Raw genomic sequence first — 18,805 nt, 5'->3', positions numbered from 1 at the left:
CCCCAGTCCTGGCCTACCCCGACGCCCGGCAACCTTTCATTGTGGACACTGATGCTAGCAATGTAGGGGTCGGGGCGGTCCTTTCCCAGCAGGACGAGGCTGGAGAACGGGTGGTGGCGTACTTCAGTCGTGCCTTGGGGCGAGCCGAGAGGAACTACTGCGTGACCCGGCGGGAGCTGCTGGCCATAGTGCTAGCGGCGCGGCACTTCCAGCCATATCTGCACGGCTGCCGGTTCCTCCTGCGCACTGACCATGCATCTCTGACTTGGCTCCTGAACTTCAAACACGCAGAAGGGCAGGTGGCCCGCTGGCTGGAGGTCCTTCAGGGCTATGACTTCGAGATCCAGCATCGGCCAGGTCGACAGCATGACAACGCTGATGCCCTCTCCAGACGGCCCTGCGTAGCCGTCGAGTGCCGCTACTGTCTGCGACAGGAAGAGCGGGCCCAGGAGGTGCTGGGGGTGGCTAGTGCTCAGGCCACAGCCGGCGGAAGGGGGTGGCTCCCATTGACAACGCAGCAGCTGAAGCGGGAGCAGGAGGCCGACGCGACGTTGGTTCAAGTGGGGGCCTGGCTGGAGGCGGCGCAACGCCCCGCCTGGACGGGGGTGTCGGGACAGGAGCCCGAAGTGAAGGCCTACTACTCCCAGCACAACAATCTGGAGACCCACGATGGCCTGTACCGGAGATGGCGGGCCCCCGGTCAGGGCAGAGATCTCCTGCAGCTGTTGGTGCCTCGGTCGCTGCGGTCGCAGGTGCTTGAGCTGGTCCACGGCTTGGTGGGGGCAGGACACTATGGGAACGCCAAAACTCTCCGCCGCCTCAGGGGACGGTTCTACTGGCCTGGCTGTCGACGGGATGTGGAACTTCATGTGCACTGCTGTGACACCTGCACAGCACAGAAGGGCCCAACTCAACGCTACACTGCCCCCCTTCAGCAGTACCTGGTGGGGGCCCCAATGGAAAGAGTGGGAGTGGACGTCCTGGGGCCTTTCCCCGTCACAGAGTCAGGGAACCGGTATGTGTTGGTGGCTATGGACTATTTCACGAAGTGGCCAGAGGCCTACGCGGTGCCGGACCAGAGCGCAACGACGACGGCTGAGAAGCTGGTGGAGGAGATGTTCACCCGTTTTGGGGTCCCGGCTGAGCTCCACAGTGACCAGGGGCGTAACTTTGAATCGAAGGTCTTTGGGGAGATCTGCCGGTGACTGGGGGTGGAGAAAACGAGAACCACACCGCTCCACCCACAAAGCGATGGCTTGGTTGAGCGCTTCAACCACACGCTGGCCACCCAGCTCGCCATTCTCACCAGCCAACACCAGCGAGATTGGGACCGACATCTGCCCCTGGTCCTTTGGTCGTATCGGACTGCGGTGCAGGAGTCCAGCCAGTGCACACCTGCCGCTCTGATGTTTGGATGGGAGCTCCGGACGCCTGTGGATCTGGTGTTCGGGTCCCCCCCCGAGCCGGAGATTGATGGTGGGCCAGAGATGGACTACTACAGGAGGCTCAGGGAGCGGCTGCAGGTGGTTCATGACTACACCCGCCAGGCCCAGGCCAGCGCCGGAGTACGACAGAAAAGAGCCTACGACACCAAGTGCCGAGGGGGGGTTTTCATGCCTGGCGACAAGGTTTGGGTGTAGTGCCCGGTTCGCAAGAGAGGAGTGTCCCCCAAACTCTGCAGTCACTGGCAAGGGCCGGCAGAGGTTGTGGAGCGGCTAACAGACGTGGTGTACCGTATCCGCATGCCGGGCCCGGGGCGTGTGGTGGTGTTGCACCGGGACAGGCTCTCACTGTACCGACCGCTCGCTCCAGCAGACGCCGGAGCAGACGCCGGAGCAGGGGATGATGGTGGCACCCCATGTTCTGACCCAAGTGACTTTTCCCCCGCCGGTCGTGACCGGCCGGTGCGCCAAAAGAAGGCACCTGAACATTTGCAGGACTTTGTGTGGGGTAATGGGTCGGGGACGACTGACCCCTTAGGTGGGGGCTATGTAGCGGGTCGGGGCTGTTCGGGGTTCTGTTTGTACAGTGATGTTTTGTTTATGTTGCCATAGTGACAGGTGACGCCCTCTCGCTGCGACGGTGTGTCCTTCCAGGGTCAGAGGGCGCCCTGTGTTGTTGTTGTTTTTTTCGCTGTGCTGTGGCCGCGCTGAGCATTAGCTAGCGGCAGTGTTTTCTGGAATTGTTAATAAACGGCTGTGCTCCCTGGCTAGCTCACGGAAGAAAGACCAAACGACATCTCCGTCTCCTCTTCTGAGCTCGCCACAATATGCAACATTCTCTGACTGGAAGACATTTGTTTAACATTTAAACCTTTTTTCTGCACATTCCAGCACATAAAATAAAATATTTTTTGTGTTTACACTCAGTCTTTCAAATAGATGCAAGTAAAACACAGCAGAAAATAAATAAAATCAAAGACTAGCGGTCCTGTTGCTCTATTTTCACCTGTAAAGCAGGAGTGGGGTAGGCGGAGGTTTACCCTGGTGCAGGTGTGCCGCAGCGGTCAGTGGAAGAATCCGCGAGTTTCTCTGTGAATTTCCCATTACGTGGTAGCGCACTCGGTGCTTGCTTGGAAGTTTAGGGGGTTTTTTTCGCTGTAAAAAGAAGTTTTCTTCCCACCACAATGGACGCTAATGTTTTTGTCCCTTTTTGTGGAATCAAACTCAAAGTAAGGTCAGTACTTCCACGCTTTAAACGCTGCATGCCGCATTCGATATATTATCCATTGTTGATCTGCACACAGCTGTTGTCACAGATGTTGCACTGGCTTACCTCACTGTCATGAGACATTCTTGCAAAAAAATCATGGTTTTAGTAACGCAGTAACGCAGCGTTCCTACGGGAAAGTAACAGTAATCTAATTACCGTTTTTGCAATAATAATCCCTTACTCTACTCGTTACTTGAAAAAGGTAATCGGATTACAGTAACGCGTTACTGTCCATCTCTGGTCCCCGCAGACTTCCAAATTTAAAACAGACATAAACATGTTTACAGGCCGTTAAATGAAACGGTCTATGATTATTCACTCTGTGGAATATTTTTTTCACAACTTATCAATTGAAATTATTTTGAAGACTGAATGAAATCCACTCCATCACCTTAAGTATAAATTAAAGTCTGCTACATTTGATGTGCCTTCACACAGGCCATGTCTGCGCTGTACCAGTCTAACACGAAGAGCATTTCTGTAACTTCAAGACAACACTGCATGTACTATGTAGTATGAATTGCAAGTTACAGTTTTACTAGTAGTTACTTGAAGTGCCACTATCTTGGATTGTTAAGTAAGGTTTGATGGGGCTATTCCAATTTTCAGAGTTAGAATTCTGACTAAAGGGGACATTCCAGTTGAAATTTCAACTGGGAACTCATAAATTCTGACTTTCATGTGCAGGCTGTAGGATGTGTTTTATTAATAAGCAAATACTCCCATGCCATGACGGGAAGCAATGCCATGAGGCACCAACCAAGCAGTTAATATCTTTAAAATTAATATGTACTAACCAACCTATTAGATTCAGGGGTGTTGCCACATCGAGTTACATTATGCCAGCACAGTCTAGCTGGTAGCTGTCAGCTGAGTGTCACATCATTAGACCAACTCCATGACCTACACTTTTCATCTCCATGTTGTCGTAACAATATGGCTCACTGTGCCTAAACTTAATGGCAATGCCAATATTGAAATTTAATTTATTATTGGTGGTTAGCATTGTTGCCTTGCAGCAAGAAGGTCCTGAGTTCAACTCCACCACCTTACCGGGGCCTGTGTGTGTGGAGTTTGCATGTTCCCCCCGTGTTTGTGTGGATTCTCTCCAGGTACTCCTGCTTTTCCCTATGCAGGGTTTCCGCCTTTGTGTTACAAGCTAAGTTGCCAAATGTTAAATGTTATAGTTGCACGCAGCACATTGCACAGATGAGACAGTTTATGTTGCTGCGACTGTTTGTATTCCTGTGCCACAGGAAAGATAATTAATCATGTTGAAAAAAAATATGGTAAAAATTGCAAAACAATACATTAAGTTCAACTTCCCACATTTATCTGTTTGGGTCACAGTATTGTTAACCAAACTTCATGCCATATAAACAGCCCTGTTATGCATACCGCAAAGGTAATATATTTTTGTCAGGCTGGGAAAGGACATTCTTAAACGCGTGTAATGTCAGGAAATTTTTTGTGATGATGTGCAGCGCTCATTAGTTTTTCAGATAACACATTCCCTGCGGGGATATGGCAGCCAGCTCCTGCATTGCTAAGTGAAGCGCTGACAGCTGTGACATCAAATCACTGTTTGAAAGCGTAACTCATCACTACAACATTGTGTCATCATAAAAAGGAGGCCATACCTGCTAGTGTCGGTGCAGCAAGCCTCACATCATGACAGCCAGCTGCACCAATCTGCAGCATGAAAGAGGTGGGTGGCAGGTGGGGGCTAAAGGATCTGTGGCACTGAGAGAGGGGGAGGTGAGAATGATGCACAGAGAATAGGAGGAGTAGATAATGTAGGAGGGCAAAGTGGAGTTTGAAGTACTGTATTACATGGGATGAGGGAAAGCACTGGCAAAAACAGAAGGAGTTAAAGCAGAGACGGCAAAAAAAGATGAGAAGAAAATCTGTCAGTTGTTTGAACAGATTGGCAATAATGTCATTTAATACATATTCTGTTTGAAATTCACAGTCTGTCCAAATTCACTCTCAGAAAGGGCGTCGCCTATCTGATGACATTCAAACGTTTTGTCCAATCAGCAGCTTAGCCATGGATTCAAAGGGACTCTGATATGACAGATGACAGCTAAAACTTATCCAAGCCATCCAGATGTGTCAGCTTACATCATATCTTTGTGATATCTGGCTTTTCGGGACCCGGAATGGAAGTGACAAGAGAGTGTTTTCTAAGGCAGTTCCTTGGTGATGCAGCTGTCACACTGACACAGAGAAAAAGAAAGTCATAAAGGCTGTGTACACAATGTACATGCCTGTATTTGCATCCTCCCGCTTGTAATTGACGTGGAACTTTCAAATTGAAATTGTTTGAATGAACTCAGCTGAGTGATTTTGACAAGTAGAATACCGTATGCTGCAAGCGCGGTCTGTCTTTTCTTTTTTTTTCCCCTCCGTGTCACAGGAAAGCTTGAGGTAGACTTGTCTGAATGGTTACAAAGCAGCAGGGGGTCCCAGGCAATAGTATTCCCTCAGGTGCTTTGCAGACTTTATGCCAAGTTTGCGCAGGCCACACGCTGAGTTTGTTCAGCCATCTGAAATTGTCGCCACAATTTTGAAGTCAAGAATAAGACTCGGTTGGCTGATTGTTTTAAAAGACTTTCATTCTCAAGCATGCCAAATGTGGTAAAGGAAAAAGATTGTTCTCTGCAAATGAATGTGGAGTATCATCCAGATTCAACAGAACTACACAGGCAAACTCATTTGTATCCCTGCGCTACCGTATGGGTTTCTGCTGTAGCACAACAGTTTCACACATCTGCCTTTCTTGTTTGGTTCAAACACTCCTCTCGGTGCATATTGTAAGTTAATTTAGATATACTTGTATCCCCTGAAAAAGTTGTCTTTTCTCATACTCATCAGTGACGGTGAACTACTGTGCCTCGATGAATTTATTGTCTGTGTGCAGAGGTGCTAGTTTCTTCATTACATGGCTGATCCACGTGAATTCGAGCAGATTTGAAGCCGGGCTTACTTTCTTGCCAAGGATTTCACTGCAAATTGATGCGGTCCCTTTTACAACGTCCTCGCCTGGGTACTAACAGAGCCTCGATAAATCAAGGCAATCACAACGACATGGGGGAAAACATTGCCATAAATTCCACAGGGACCGTAAATGTACAGAATCTAAGCACATCTGTAGACGCTACCTGTCTCGCTCTGTTTCATGCTAATGGCACTTTCCTTTTGTTGTCTTTTTATCCATCTTCTTCTTGATTTCAAAGACTCCCATGTCAACATTTATCCTTTCATGATTTTAACAGTCGTGTCACAGTCGTGTCACTTTAATCCTTCACCGGCTTCCAGATGATTGTTCCACACTTCAAATGGAATTCAGAATTAGTAAAGTCATTGACAGAAAGAGGATTAGAGCAGAGGATATGCCATTATGCATTATTTGGTTGCGTCTCTCCACAAACACTTGTTGCACTTGTCAGTCGTGGGTCTTGGCCATTCCCATTTGAGGCTCCGGTTAGCGAGATGACAGCCTGTAGAGCATCATTCTGAGCATTTAAATAAACCTGAGGATCCCGCAGAGTTTATTTTGAAATTTTCACGCACATTGACAGCTTCTCTTGAAAATAAAATCGAAAAATGTTGCCATAATGGAACCATCCATGACATTTTTGTATCCGTGATAGTTTTATGTACTGTGTACTATAGCATATACAGTTTGTATTGTATAAGATATATATTTAAACTGAAATTACAAATAATAATTTAATTGCATTCATAAAACTAACTCTATAACCCGCAGCAACCATTCCTCTTCTCCTCTTTCTCCATATATACACATTTCTGTACCTGCTCATTGACTGTTATAAATGGCTGTATATTTAGGGCAGCACAGCATGCCTGAAATGGTGATGTAGAGTTGTGTTTTGCTGCTAAATTTATTTTGAAGATCCTGTACAGTTTTTCATTTGCCAGACATAGCATATAGACACCTGAGTTCTATTCTTTCATGTTTATATCTCAGATGCATTTTTAGATTTTATGACTTTAGATTTAGATTTATCTATGTTGTTAGTTTGATGGTGAATCAATGCAATGAAATCTCCTGTTGATGTCCACTAACTGGTCTATGTCCGATGTATCTATTCTATTCTGTACATAAACTAAAACTGCATACATATAGAAATCTAGGTTAGACAAAACTGAGTAATGGAGCAGAACAGTTGGTTAGATAGTTTGAGTACAGCCACTGACTGGAATCACAGTTTACACATAGGTGTCTGTAGAGGTTTGAGAGCAATATCAGCCATACAGTGGAAACACACTAGTCACATGTTTATGTCTGACTCACCAACAACACCTGCTTGAAATCTGCACATTGCGATCTTGGAGATGAGTATGCCTCTCAAGTGTCTGTGTGGGTCATCTCTGGCCTTGGCTATTCTACAACCTTTTTACAGGTTCTCACAGATCTTCCCACAGGTCAAGTATGTACAAACCTCAGCAAATGATCCAATTAGTAACAGCAAAGAAAGTGATGAAAATCTACCACGTCCTTCTCTGTAGGTTTCTAATAATAATAATAATAATAATAATAATAACTAAAACATACATTTCTTTGCTGGGTACTTATGTTGTACCTCAATTGCAATCCCTTCGGAAAATTGAACATTGATGATTCAAGTTAGTGTTAAGAGCAAAGATATCACGCATTATCTTCTTATAGCTATCTAGGCAACTTCATAGGATGTAGACTGTTAATACAAGGCTTTGCAGTATGCAAGAGTGGGTGACGTCACCCACTGGTGTGAGGACTAAAGTTTTGTATTTTAGCTCTTGTGGTTCATGTGATTGTCTTTGGACAAGACAACAGAGTTGTTGAGTTATCAGCTATCGGCCTCGAGGTTGCTGGTTAAGTGACATCAAACGCTGATGGATGTTTTATAGGAGCCTGAGCAGTCAGCGTGAATTACAAAGATACGCAAACCACTTTTCACTCTTCATAACAGCTGGGTCTCGAGAGGATCCTGCAGAAAAAGCAGTGTAGCTCTTTCACTTCTCCATTTTTTTAAATAAATTGCCCCTTTAGGTCGCAGAACTCCCCTGAGCAACATCCTTTTATGAAGATGACCCGTGCCGGCTGAAATTTTCCAGACAGTTTCAGCACCTTCAGTCTTCCACTGTGAATCACTACAGTCAGCATTTATCACAACGCCCCGCTGTGGGGCCAACTGCCAGTTACGTTTTTTACTCGGTGGTGGAAAAACCTCGGTGCTGCAATATTTAAATGGATGTTGAATGTGTCTTCCTTTCAGATGATATTTTTTCACTCATATCCACTCAAAATCTAAAGCTGGTCATGGTGTAATGTGTCTATCGACCAGCAGGTGGAGAAGTTATATGAACCGTTTGATCCTCAAGCCCCCACCCCTGTCCCTCCTCTGCCTCATGCTGCTCCCGATGTGAGAAGTTCCTGCATAAACTTCCACTCCACAGAGGGAGAACATATGTGGGAGATCTAACAGAGGCACACCACAAAGAACAGACAAAGAAACTTTTGAGCTGGACCTATTTCCTATTCTTGGATTGTTTTCTCAAATCAGGGTCTTCATGTGTATGGATCACTTTGTCAAAACATAGTGTGGATGTTTGATTGTGGAGTGTAAATGTAACTGCTGTAGACATGGATACATCATTTACTGTGAGACCTCTTGTCCTTGCCCTTCTGCTCTCCCTTCATCTGCACTTACACCTTTTTGTTTGGGCTGCTATGGACTCCTGCTATGATGAGGAGGGTGTGCCAAGCAGCTGTATGCCCAAGTTTGAGAATATTGCCTTCAGTCGCACGGTGGTGGCTTCCAATGTGTGTGGTTCTCCACCTGAGGACTACTGCATGCAGACAGGGTCAACTCGTTCATGCCACATCTGTGATGCCTCAGATCCATACCTAAGCCACAATACCAGCCTCCTGACAGACTTCCACCGGAATGAGGAGCCCACATGGTGGCAAAGTCAGTCCATGTACTTTCGTATCCAATATCCCAACTCCGTGAACCTCACCCTTCACCTCGGTAAGAGCACACATCCTGAACACTTAATTTAAATATCTGTCTTTACGTTACTTTGGTCTAATAGCTATGTCTAGAGTTCACTTATAGTCTCTGTTATACTAATGTTGTGTATAAATATGTTTATAATACGGGACTGCATTTGTTGTTTTGATGATCTGAGCCTCTACAGACTGCAGATAGACTCCAGTCTGGTGTGAATCTCACAGAAATACAGTACATGTTAGGGTTGTTTTTTTTTGCACACTGAAATTTGATACCATCAGCTTTTTAGGTTTCTGGACACCCATATCTTCATGCATTATTCTGTGTATTGTGAGGCCTTTGATGGAGAAATCTTTAATCCAACACAGATGTGCTGCAGAACACATGATTTTTGTTAGGCCGCCTTGACTCTGAGGTTAACACTTTGGCCCAGACATAGCTTAGACTTCTGGTATTTCAGTGAGGACACTTTCACAAGAGCGTGTCTGAGAATTTGGTGGGATTTTACATGAAGATAACCAGTTGCATCTGACATGCATAAACAGGCACCAAGTAACGGTCTTCAGGCTCACAGTATCGTTAATTTAGCCCACATGCTGTCATGGAGTATGAACCCATTCAATTCTGGCTGCCACTCAACTTATTTTAAGAATATGATTTGGCCCAGAATCAAACTTTGATAGCACCACATCACAGAGCCTTCATAGATAGCATTAAAAACAAATCAGACTGTTATCTAACCTTTTTTTTTTTAAACTTGACATCCACACTTTCACATGGTGTCATTACAAATTAGCATTAATCTTCTGCTACAGGTTAAATTCACAGTTTTGCAGATATAGAACTGACTATGAATGAAACTGAAGCCATCATGTGTTTTTTAGAGAAACTGTAGGCAATAAGTAGCTTATAATAATAAGAATAACAAGAAGAGGGACACGGGAAGTTAGCGAGGCATTTACATGAATCATATTTGGAAGGCAATAGATATTTGTCAGGAAGGTAAATTTATTTGCATTACCTGGGACTTTTTCTGCAAATCAGACACACAAGTTAAATCATTTTTTTTTTGTTTTGTTTTTGTTTTAAATTGCCTTCTTTGTGTCCTCTTTCCCCCTGAAAAAATGCCTCTGACGCACATTTTGTGCACTGTGAACACATTTGACATTTCTCACTCCAGCCATTAACATCATTATCCCATTACCATGCTGTGCAAAACTGCTGAAATAAGCAGCACAGCACATTTGGCACTATAACTGAATTAAAATGTGGCGATTACTGTTAAAACGCATTAATACAAATCTTTTTATGCAATTATTTTCCCCGTTCCATTTATTTTTTTGAGCTGGGCTTGTGTGCCTTTCTGCAATTAAAGGTCTCTTATCACCAAGATGGTTCATATATGTATTTGACATACCCGGGAAAAATATTTAGCTTATTTCTTATAACGTCGATTTTAACACTGATGTAATTTTAATTACTTTTTATGCAGAGCATTATATTAAGCACATTTGATTCAAAGTCTGAACAGAGAAATTTCCCGATCTCCCCTCTTTTGGCTTTATTCTGCCTGCAAAAAATACAGAAACAGTCCAAACACACAAAATTGTTTTTTCCCAAATGAAGAGAAGTCAGCAGTGTCTTCTTCCTATATTATGCCATAGGCAGGTTGTTAACAAGACAGCACACCCACAACAAATCAGCCTACACAGCTAACAATAGTCCTGAAAATGACAATGGTCCTGAATGCTAAAATGAGATCTGTCTGTATTCCAGTTAAGCTATACCTAGCAACTGAAACTCATACTTCACAAAGTCAACTTTAGGAAAAGTTGATACTTTTTAGATGCTAAAATAGGGAAAAAAACAATTGGTTTTTTTTCACGTCTTTGTTGATTTTTTTATTATGTGCTGATGTTGACAAAAGTGCTATTTTGGGGTTAAAAGCAGGTGTAAATGATTATTTTTGCAGTTCCACTCAGTTCACTCAAATTAAATGGGAACTATCTCACAAAAACACTCTAATTACATTGTTGCCAATTTCAGTAGAATGGCATTGCAAGAAATCTCCTCTGGGTTTTATTTTTATAAAACAAACTTCATTCAAAGAAGCAAATGGTGGAATTTATTCAAATGCCTCTTTTGTTCCAACAAAATGACAAGCAAGTGCTTTTTGCTTTTTTCTGTTATGTCCGACATTGGGTTTGTAGATTTTAATTTCTCTGTTTATTAATAACAATGCAAAAGATAAATAAGTCTCCAATAACACCAGAAAAAGTTGCCAGATTTGTCGCTAAGGGGGTCTGAAAACTCACTAAATATAGTGACAAAGTCGCTAAGTTGGCAACACTGCATGTACAGTGGCCCTGAGTGGCCAAACGGACTGCAACTTAAGAAAACACAAGCAATAAGAAAAACGCTGCTAAAGCACACAAAACATAACAGAAGTAAGAAAAACGACAACGGAAATAGGAAAAAACAAAAAGGAAATAGGAAAAACAGAAACTGATTTTCAAAAGCACAAGGGAAGTGTTTCTGGGGAGACAATAACCTGACGGACCAGTTGCAGGAACCAAAATATGCTAAGAATTGCACTGGGAGACACTTAAAAGAACTGGAGGTTCTATCGGTTTTGTGAGGAAAAAAAAGATGAAAGCGTATTAGCCTAACTTTTAGCCTAAAAATATGTCATCAGTATTATATGAATCATGATAAATCATGCCTACCATGTTTGGGGTTCCTGCAACTGGTCCGTCGGGTTATTGTCTCCCCAGAAACACTTCCCTTGTGTTTTTTTCCTATTTCCGTTGTCGTTTTTCCCATTTCCGTTTTGTTTTGTGTGCTTTTGCAGCGTTTTTCTTATTGCTGGTGTTTTCTTAAGTTGCACTCCGTTTGGCCTCTCGTAGACATGCTCTGTTTTGTGTTAAACATGTAATTTGATTGTTGCAAATGTTAATAAATCAGTTTTCATGTTTGATTTAAATATTCTAAATATTCTTCTCAATAACCTTGAGAGACGTATTCCCAGAAATATGTTTACATAACAGAGTTAGTTCACTCTGACACAATACCTTATTAAAACATTCCCTAAGCCCTCACCTTCTGGTTTGTGCCCTACTATTTTATAATGTATTGCTTTAATGTACAGCTACTGGAAGGCTATCTATATTATCAATAAACAAATAGAATAAATACAGAGGTCGAGCAGCAGATCAAATATTTTATAATGGAGATAGCTTGACTGCATTCTCAGTTTGGGGTTACAAGTTTATTGGAGAAGTGACTGCCAGTGTCCACTTGCCTGCCCTACCCTGCCTGGGAGTGAGGGCTTTGGTTCACTTGGTAAAAAGAGGAATGCATGGATTTTTTTCTGAACTTGAGTAAAATCTATCCAACTATATTCTCAGTGTGTATAGTCTGTAACATGTATCTATAGTATCTTTGTAGCAGGGGTTTATTTGGGCTGATAGCATTCAGGGAAGGCTTTTACTTGTTCACACATACATTTTCTTTATCCCCCAATAATCTTCCCCTACCTATGCAGTAGAGGGAAGATGAGTCCTCCCTGTCAGAAAGATGTGTTTCAAAGAAAAAAGAGACAAGGACAAAAATGATGAGAGAAGTTGAAAATGTCAGCGCACAGATGAGCGGTTACATCACGTGCTCCGAAAACAGGAAGTACCTCAATCAAATGGAGAGTATTGATTTCCAATAGCAAGCAGATGTCTGACTGTGCTTTGAGGCTTTGTTGTTTATATTTTCTGGCTAGTTCTTTTTCTGGAAAAAGGTGGCAGTGCTCCAGCTGCTGCAAAGGTATTTTCTTTGTTATTGGAGAGTTTGTTATTCTTCTAACTATTCCAGCACCTACAAGTCTGTCTCCCTGAGACTGAACTGACCTTTGCTCCCACTGCCCTATCTGCCAACTTTGTTTTCCTATACCCGGCGGCTTTGATGCTTCCATCCTGACACCGCATTCCTAAGTGAATGATGTCTAAGTTTTCACATCACACACTTTTATGTAACTGAATATCCCTAAATTTTGTATGCGTGGCATACTTTTGGTTCACATGAAAACTGTGTGATCCATCTGGGTAGTTGGCAGGGGGTTCTTTAGACATCACTGTTTCCCTTTGCCTCTCCAAACAAAACAAGCGCTCTCCGAAGGGAACGCAGGCAAATGCAGCGATGATAAACACAGCAGTGGTACGCAGGGACACACACTGCAGCCAGGTCAGAGCGGGTCTGTGGAAGAGTTAAGAGGAAAGGGGGAGTCGGGCTGCTTCAAGGGGAGTAAACAAAACATAATGAGGAAGAAGGGGTGGAAAAGAAAAAAAAATGCCAGGCAGTTTGCTGGTAAGGAATTGGGGTCAGGTTTTTTCCCACAAAGACTGGATGAGCCACACAAACAAACATACACACACACACACACACACACACACACACACACACACACACACACACATTCTAACAGCACCCACTGATGTCTGCAGCTGGTTCTCATTCAGCGCAGTGAAAGAAAAGCAACATCCTGTTTCTGATGTAAAACAACGATAAAAGTCTGCCTCATTCGGTGGGACGCCTTCACAGCCTGAGCATCGGCTCACATAGGACACGTAATCCTGTCACAGTGTAAGAATTGGTCTCAAACTCTGAGATATAGCGTGATCAGAGGACAAATCCACTCCCATATTTGATTGTTGATTTCAAAAATCTCCGCTCGGAGATTAAACAGAATGTAAACAGTCTACAGTGCTTGTGTTGGGTTTAGTCTGGGCAGATGAGAGTAGCTGTGTCAAGTTGACATGGATGAGTCAGAACAAGTCAGACATTGAACTTCTCCAGCATACGACGCTTATTCTCAATAAACATTGCCAAAATATCAGCGGTGCGTTTGTGTATCTGGAGAAAACACTGAAAGCTTAGGCTGGATCTTTAATGCACATGATTCTAGATCTGCTCTGTAAAGTCAAAGAAAGCTGTTTTACCGGCCGTGCTCAGTGCTCAATAGCGTCCCTCTTGGTATTAAGTTACAAGTAGTACATATCTACAACACTACTTTCAGGGAGTATGATTTTTAATACACTTCTTTGACCACTTAATATTGTATAACTTTTAGAGTTTTTCGTGAGAGTAAAATATAATTGTACATTATTCATAAAAAGGATTAGATGTTCATTTTACATTCCTGAAGTGTAAGAATGCTACTTATTTGGATGCATTTCACCATTGTACACAGTGTACAGGTATTCTTTTGTTATATGTTACTTTGCTAAATTAAGTTCAACAACTAAAAAATCCCTTTGCTGTGCCCACATAAACTAATGAATATTTTAATGCACTCCTGAGTGAATATGGATCATGAATCATTAAACATTAAGCATAAAAACATACAAATATCATTTGCAATTAGTCTACATTTCATCACAGGGGATATCCAACAATTGCTTCATATTGTGCATCTTTTATGTCTCTTGCCTGAGTCCCAGCAGGGCGGAGCTCACCTCACGCAGTGAGTAAATGAAAGCTAAATGATCTTAGAGATCCCAAAGGAATGATACCATTAGAGATTTCTGCAGAGACAAGAGACAAAGATGCCTAGCTCTGACTTGGCAGAAAAATAGCAACAGATGTCATTACGGCTGTACCAGCGGATAGCACCCCTCCACGAATGTGCAGAGCGATTGAGACTTAGTATCTAATGATGTAGAAAAAATACCCCAGAGTGCACTGAAGAAGACTGTTAAGAGAGTTTCTACATGCTTCTTCTCATTCTGGTCTCAATATGACTTCATTTTGTGTCTACCCAGTTAATCCCCCACGATATGGCTCCAAGGTTATTGTTTGAACTGTCAACAATGAGTAAACAGTGGGGGTAATAACACCCCTCAATCAAAAAGAAGCATTGATTCAGGAAGAAGATGTCAGCTTTCTATATTAGGACAAGAGCTATAGCATTAATCACTGACCTCCCTACTGCAGTTGTCTAAACAGGAAGTGCTGTAAAGAAAAATATCCCCTCCTGACTCTGGCATGCAAACCGGTGGGCAACTGTTAGTGGCATCCTTTTATAACCTCTTCCTCTCATACCATCACAAATGTATCTAGGTCAGCGGTACCCAGCCCCCGGGCCATGGACCGGTACCAGTCTGTGAGTTGTTTGGTACCGAGGTGCGAGAGTTGAGACTCGGGTGTAAAATTTATGGCTTTCAGGGTTTTTATCGTTAACTCAGTTTCCCTTGGTCTTCTCCCGTGTTGTAGTTGTGTGTCTTATTTTGAAAGAAATATTTATATGTTACCATAGCAACCAGAGAGCATTAAAGGGCCTTTTCGGGAGTAAAGTTACACAATTAGACAGTGAATTCATGTTTATTATTATTTTTGTTTTTGTCTGGGTTGAATCATTTTATTTTGTTGTATTTTTCTGCGACACCTTAAAGGCCTGTCCGTGAAAATATTGTCTGACATTAAACCGGGCTGTGGTGCAAAAAAGGTTGGGGACCGCTGATCTAGTTGATGTATTTTGAACCAACACTTTGTATTTCTTCATTTACGATGCAACAAATACAGCACAAGACGAGCAGATTTGCTAAATCCTCAACAGCAAGTCAAATGAAAAATCTGGTTGCATCTCCTCAATTGTGTTCGAGCTATTAGTTTCAGTGATTGCTTTTTTCTTTTTCACAAATTAAATCTGAAATTGTCTGTACTCATTTAGACCTTTTAATTCATATTTTATTTGTTTTTCACAGGGAAATCCTTTGAGATAACCTACATACGACTGAAATTCTACACCAGTCGACCAGAGAGCTTTGCCATCTACAAGCGTACAGAAAACGATGGGCCCTGGTTACCTTACCAGTATTACAGCGCTTCTTGTCGAAAGACCTACGAGAGAGACGCTAAAGGTTACATTCGCCCAGGGGATGATGAAAGGACTGCTTTATGTACAGACGAGTTCAGCGATATCTCGCCCCTCACTGGAGGAAACGTGGCTTTCTCCACACTGGAAGGTCGGCCCAGTGCCTACAACTTTGACCAAAGCTTGGTGTTGCAGGTGAGGATGCATTTTGTTGGGTGACATGTATACATGTATTCATGACTGATAGTGTTTCATTGTGTGTTCTCCAGATATGCTGTTATTGCATTGGCAGTGTGTTTCGGATGATTGTTATGCTAAAATGTCACTTTTGCCAATCAGATAGCATTCCATGCTGGATCAATATCTATACTTCTCTGTGTAAATAAGTTAATCAATTTTGACGTGATATCCAACACCAGTTGCTCAACTGTAGACCCAAACCATGACAGAGCCTCAATGCTTTTAAGGAGGCTGTAGACACTCACTTATGCCTCTCCTCTGTATGTATTTATGGCTATTTGAATCACAATTTAAAAACTGGAATCTATCGCTCCATCAGACCCATTGCCACTGATTTTCAAAGCTGTTTTCTTTACTTAATATAATCATAAACTGTAGAAAAGTGAAAGAAAAAAACTTAAAAAAAAATAAAAATCCAAAATGCATTCAAAAATACATATTTATCATAAATAGCAAATATTCATGTAGCTATAACATGAAAAAAAATATTTGATACATTACATTGATGATAATCCACAATGGGTGCTAGCTTCGGCTCATATTAATTTTCTTAGAGGAAATGAATATATCTAAATGTGAGAATAAGCAGTAGCAGCAGGCTTCTCTGGATGTAACAGCTGCTCGCGTGATAACAGTGTTAACAGCACCGCATAACTTGACGTAAAGTTTATAAGTGCATGTAATGTTCTTGCCCCCCCTTCGAGCACTGATTTTATCAAAGCCTCTCGACTGCACACACTTTCACACAAACAAACATCCCGTAGCCATGCATGTATATGCATGCCTTCGAGCATGTTATGTTTAGCTCTGATTAACATTGATGAAGCCTTGAGAGGGTTGTGCTGAATTAATGGAAGTCTCTTGTGGGCGAGTCTGGGAGGGGTGGGCACGGTGAACCGTATCTAAAAATGAGAAAATAAAGTACTTTATGCAGCCACTCCTTTTTCTTTGATGGTGCTATGAGTATGCATTCATACATGCATCTGTTCACAAGTTTCCTATATTGCAACTTAAGTTGGAAAACATTGGGTGAATTCCTTTATTATTAAGTATCGACCACCAGAAAGCCTTGATAATTACTGTATGTTCTAAATAGACAAAAGTAATCATGTCAAAATAAATTAAGCTGTCTAATTAGGACATAGAGATCCTACAAGACTGAAGGAACCATATGCTTCATACATTACTAATACTATTTATGAACATATGAAAGAAACATATGTGTGTGTGTGGTTGAAAATAGTGGAAAGAAAGTATGCAGTGGGCAAGCAGTGGATCCTATAAATTAACCAAAGAAATTTCAAGCAAAACATTTCCGGGGACTCATATGCAGCTGTTTTTTGTTTTTTCTAAAGCCACTGCCAACTTACAAACACACACTGATACACACTGGATTTTGGCACTGGTGACGTGCATGTTACAAATATGAAAGACCCTGTGGCGTCAAATTTAACATACTGGGTTAGTGTCGTTATTTAATTTGCAGGGATAATGTTGTTAAATGGAGCATTTCACCACAAACCACAATCTTGTCCTAATTGTAACCAAGTAGGTCTCTTTTTGTTTTTGTTTTGTGCTTAATAAGACCAGTGAGTGAAAACCAAAGCAAAAAGCAAGTGAAACGGAAAGGGGAAAGCACAATGCTCCCAAACTGGACACAAATCAATGGCTCTTGGCTGACTAACTGGTGACTTATTTCACCAACAGCCCTCCAGCTACCAAATGTGGACCTTGTTCCCTTTTTAGAAGAGGACCGTTACCTCTCCGAGTCTAATATTGCCATTGCCAGTGTTTTCTGACAGGCAGTAATTTACGTCCTGGCATCCTGGGATGACAAAACATTGAATTTGTAAGTTATTTCTGTAATTCTGAGAGAGTTATTATTACTGTTATTATTATTATTTTTATTTTTAGCTGGACCTTAAATACTCAAAGCCATAAAGTCACTTGAAATGACATAAATCATACATACATGCAAAGTAATGTGAGCTTTGAGCTGTAAGTTATACAACTTTTATATTTCAAATTTAATGCAAAAGCACACGTAAAGACAAATGTATATTTATATTCATAACTTTGTAGACAGAGCTGGGTGCTATACCAGTAAAAATGTCCTGCATATTGATTTATCAACGACCACTGGGAGCAATGATGAGTGCAGGGAGAATGGACCTCTATTAAATGCGATCCCTCTTACTTGCGGCTTTAATCAAAAGTGCAGGTAACATAACAGTTAACAGCTGGGAGATGCTCCATCGCAACATTCAAGAACAGTAAAGAGAAATGGAGGATGAAAAGACAGACCCGAGAATGCACTAAAATAACTACTAACCAAGAGAGGAATCGTGTCTGCTGTGTAGAAAGCTTCAGTTTTATAAGACGGAAGTCATTCTGCTGTAATTTCTTGTTCCACTGCTTCGATGCTCCTGACTTTCACTGTGGGTGGGGCTCGTTCACCTTCCTCCACAAATACACAGCGATGGAGAACGAGAGGCCTCGTGTGCAGATGGATCATGTACACTTGTTGTCGCGCACACACTGGTGTAAAACACAAAAGCAACCTGAGAATATGTGGATTGTCATTTCCAGTTCATAGTTTTTCACAACACTGGCACCTTCTCCGTCCCTTCCTTAACTTGGGTTATTATACACATTAAGAATTTCAGCTTCAAACTAACGCTCTTTACAGACTGGCGACCTGTCCGGCTGTCCCCCACCTCTTAAACTATTGCAGCAAGGGTAGGCTTCAGGCCTCTGCAACCTTTAAATCAATTCAGTTGTGAGTTACAGATACTCACATGACACACATAAGGCAAGAACCACATCCTTCTGCCATGGAAACAAACTGTGGTGCCACGTGGGCCAATAAATCCACAGTACCCAATACTAGAGTACATTGGCTAGTTGTACATTGGCTATTTGGCATTTACAACTGGTTCCAGTGGACAAATTCTACTGAGCAATGCTAAAA

General features: G+C 42.4%; 1 protein-coding gene across 1 annotated transcript in view; it reads left to right on the top strand.

The window, feature by feature from the left end:
* Nucleotides 1-8,201: 8,201 nt before the first annotated feature.
* The window catches only part of lamc3 (laminin, gamma 3), a 159,891-nt gene continuing 149,287 nt past the window's right edge, over nt 8,202-18,805 (top strand). The window contains exons 1-2 of the mRNA XM_086301216.1: nt 8,202-8,753; nt 15,485-15,789. Coding sequence (XP_086157342.1) covers nt 8,366-8,753; nt 15,485-15,789 — 693 coding nt within the window. The 5' untranslated portion in view covers nt 8,202-8,365. The remainder of the gene's footprint in view (nt 8,754-15,484; nt 15,790-18,805) is intronic.

This window comes from Aulonocara sp. 'chitande type north' Nkhata Bay, linkage group LG7, assembly GCF_057382095.1.
Source record: "Aulonocara sp. 'chitande type north' Nkhata Bay isolate Kocher_YH1m ecotype deep benthic linkage group LG7, A_spYH_male_GT1.1, whole genome shotgun sequence".
Lineage (NCBI taxonomy): Eukaryota > Metazoa > Chordata > Actinopteri > Cichliformes > Cichlidae > Aulonocara > Aulonocara sp. 'chitande type north' Nkhata Bay.
This window is presented reverse-complemented; position numbering and strand designations above follow the sequence as displayed.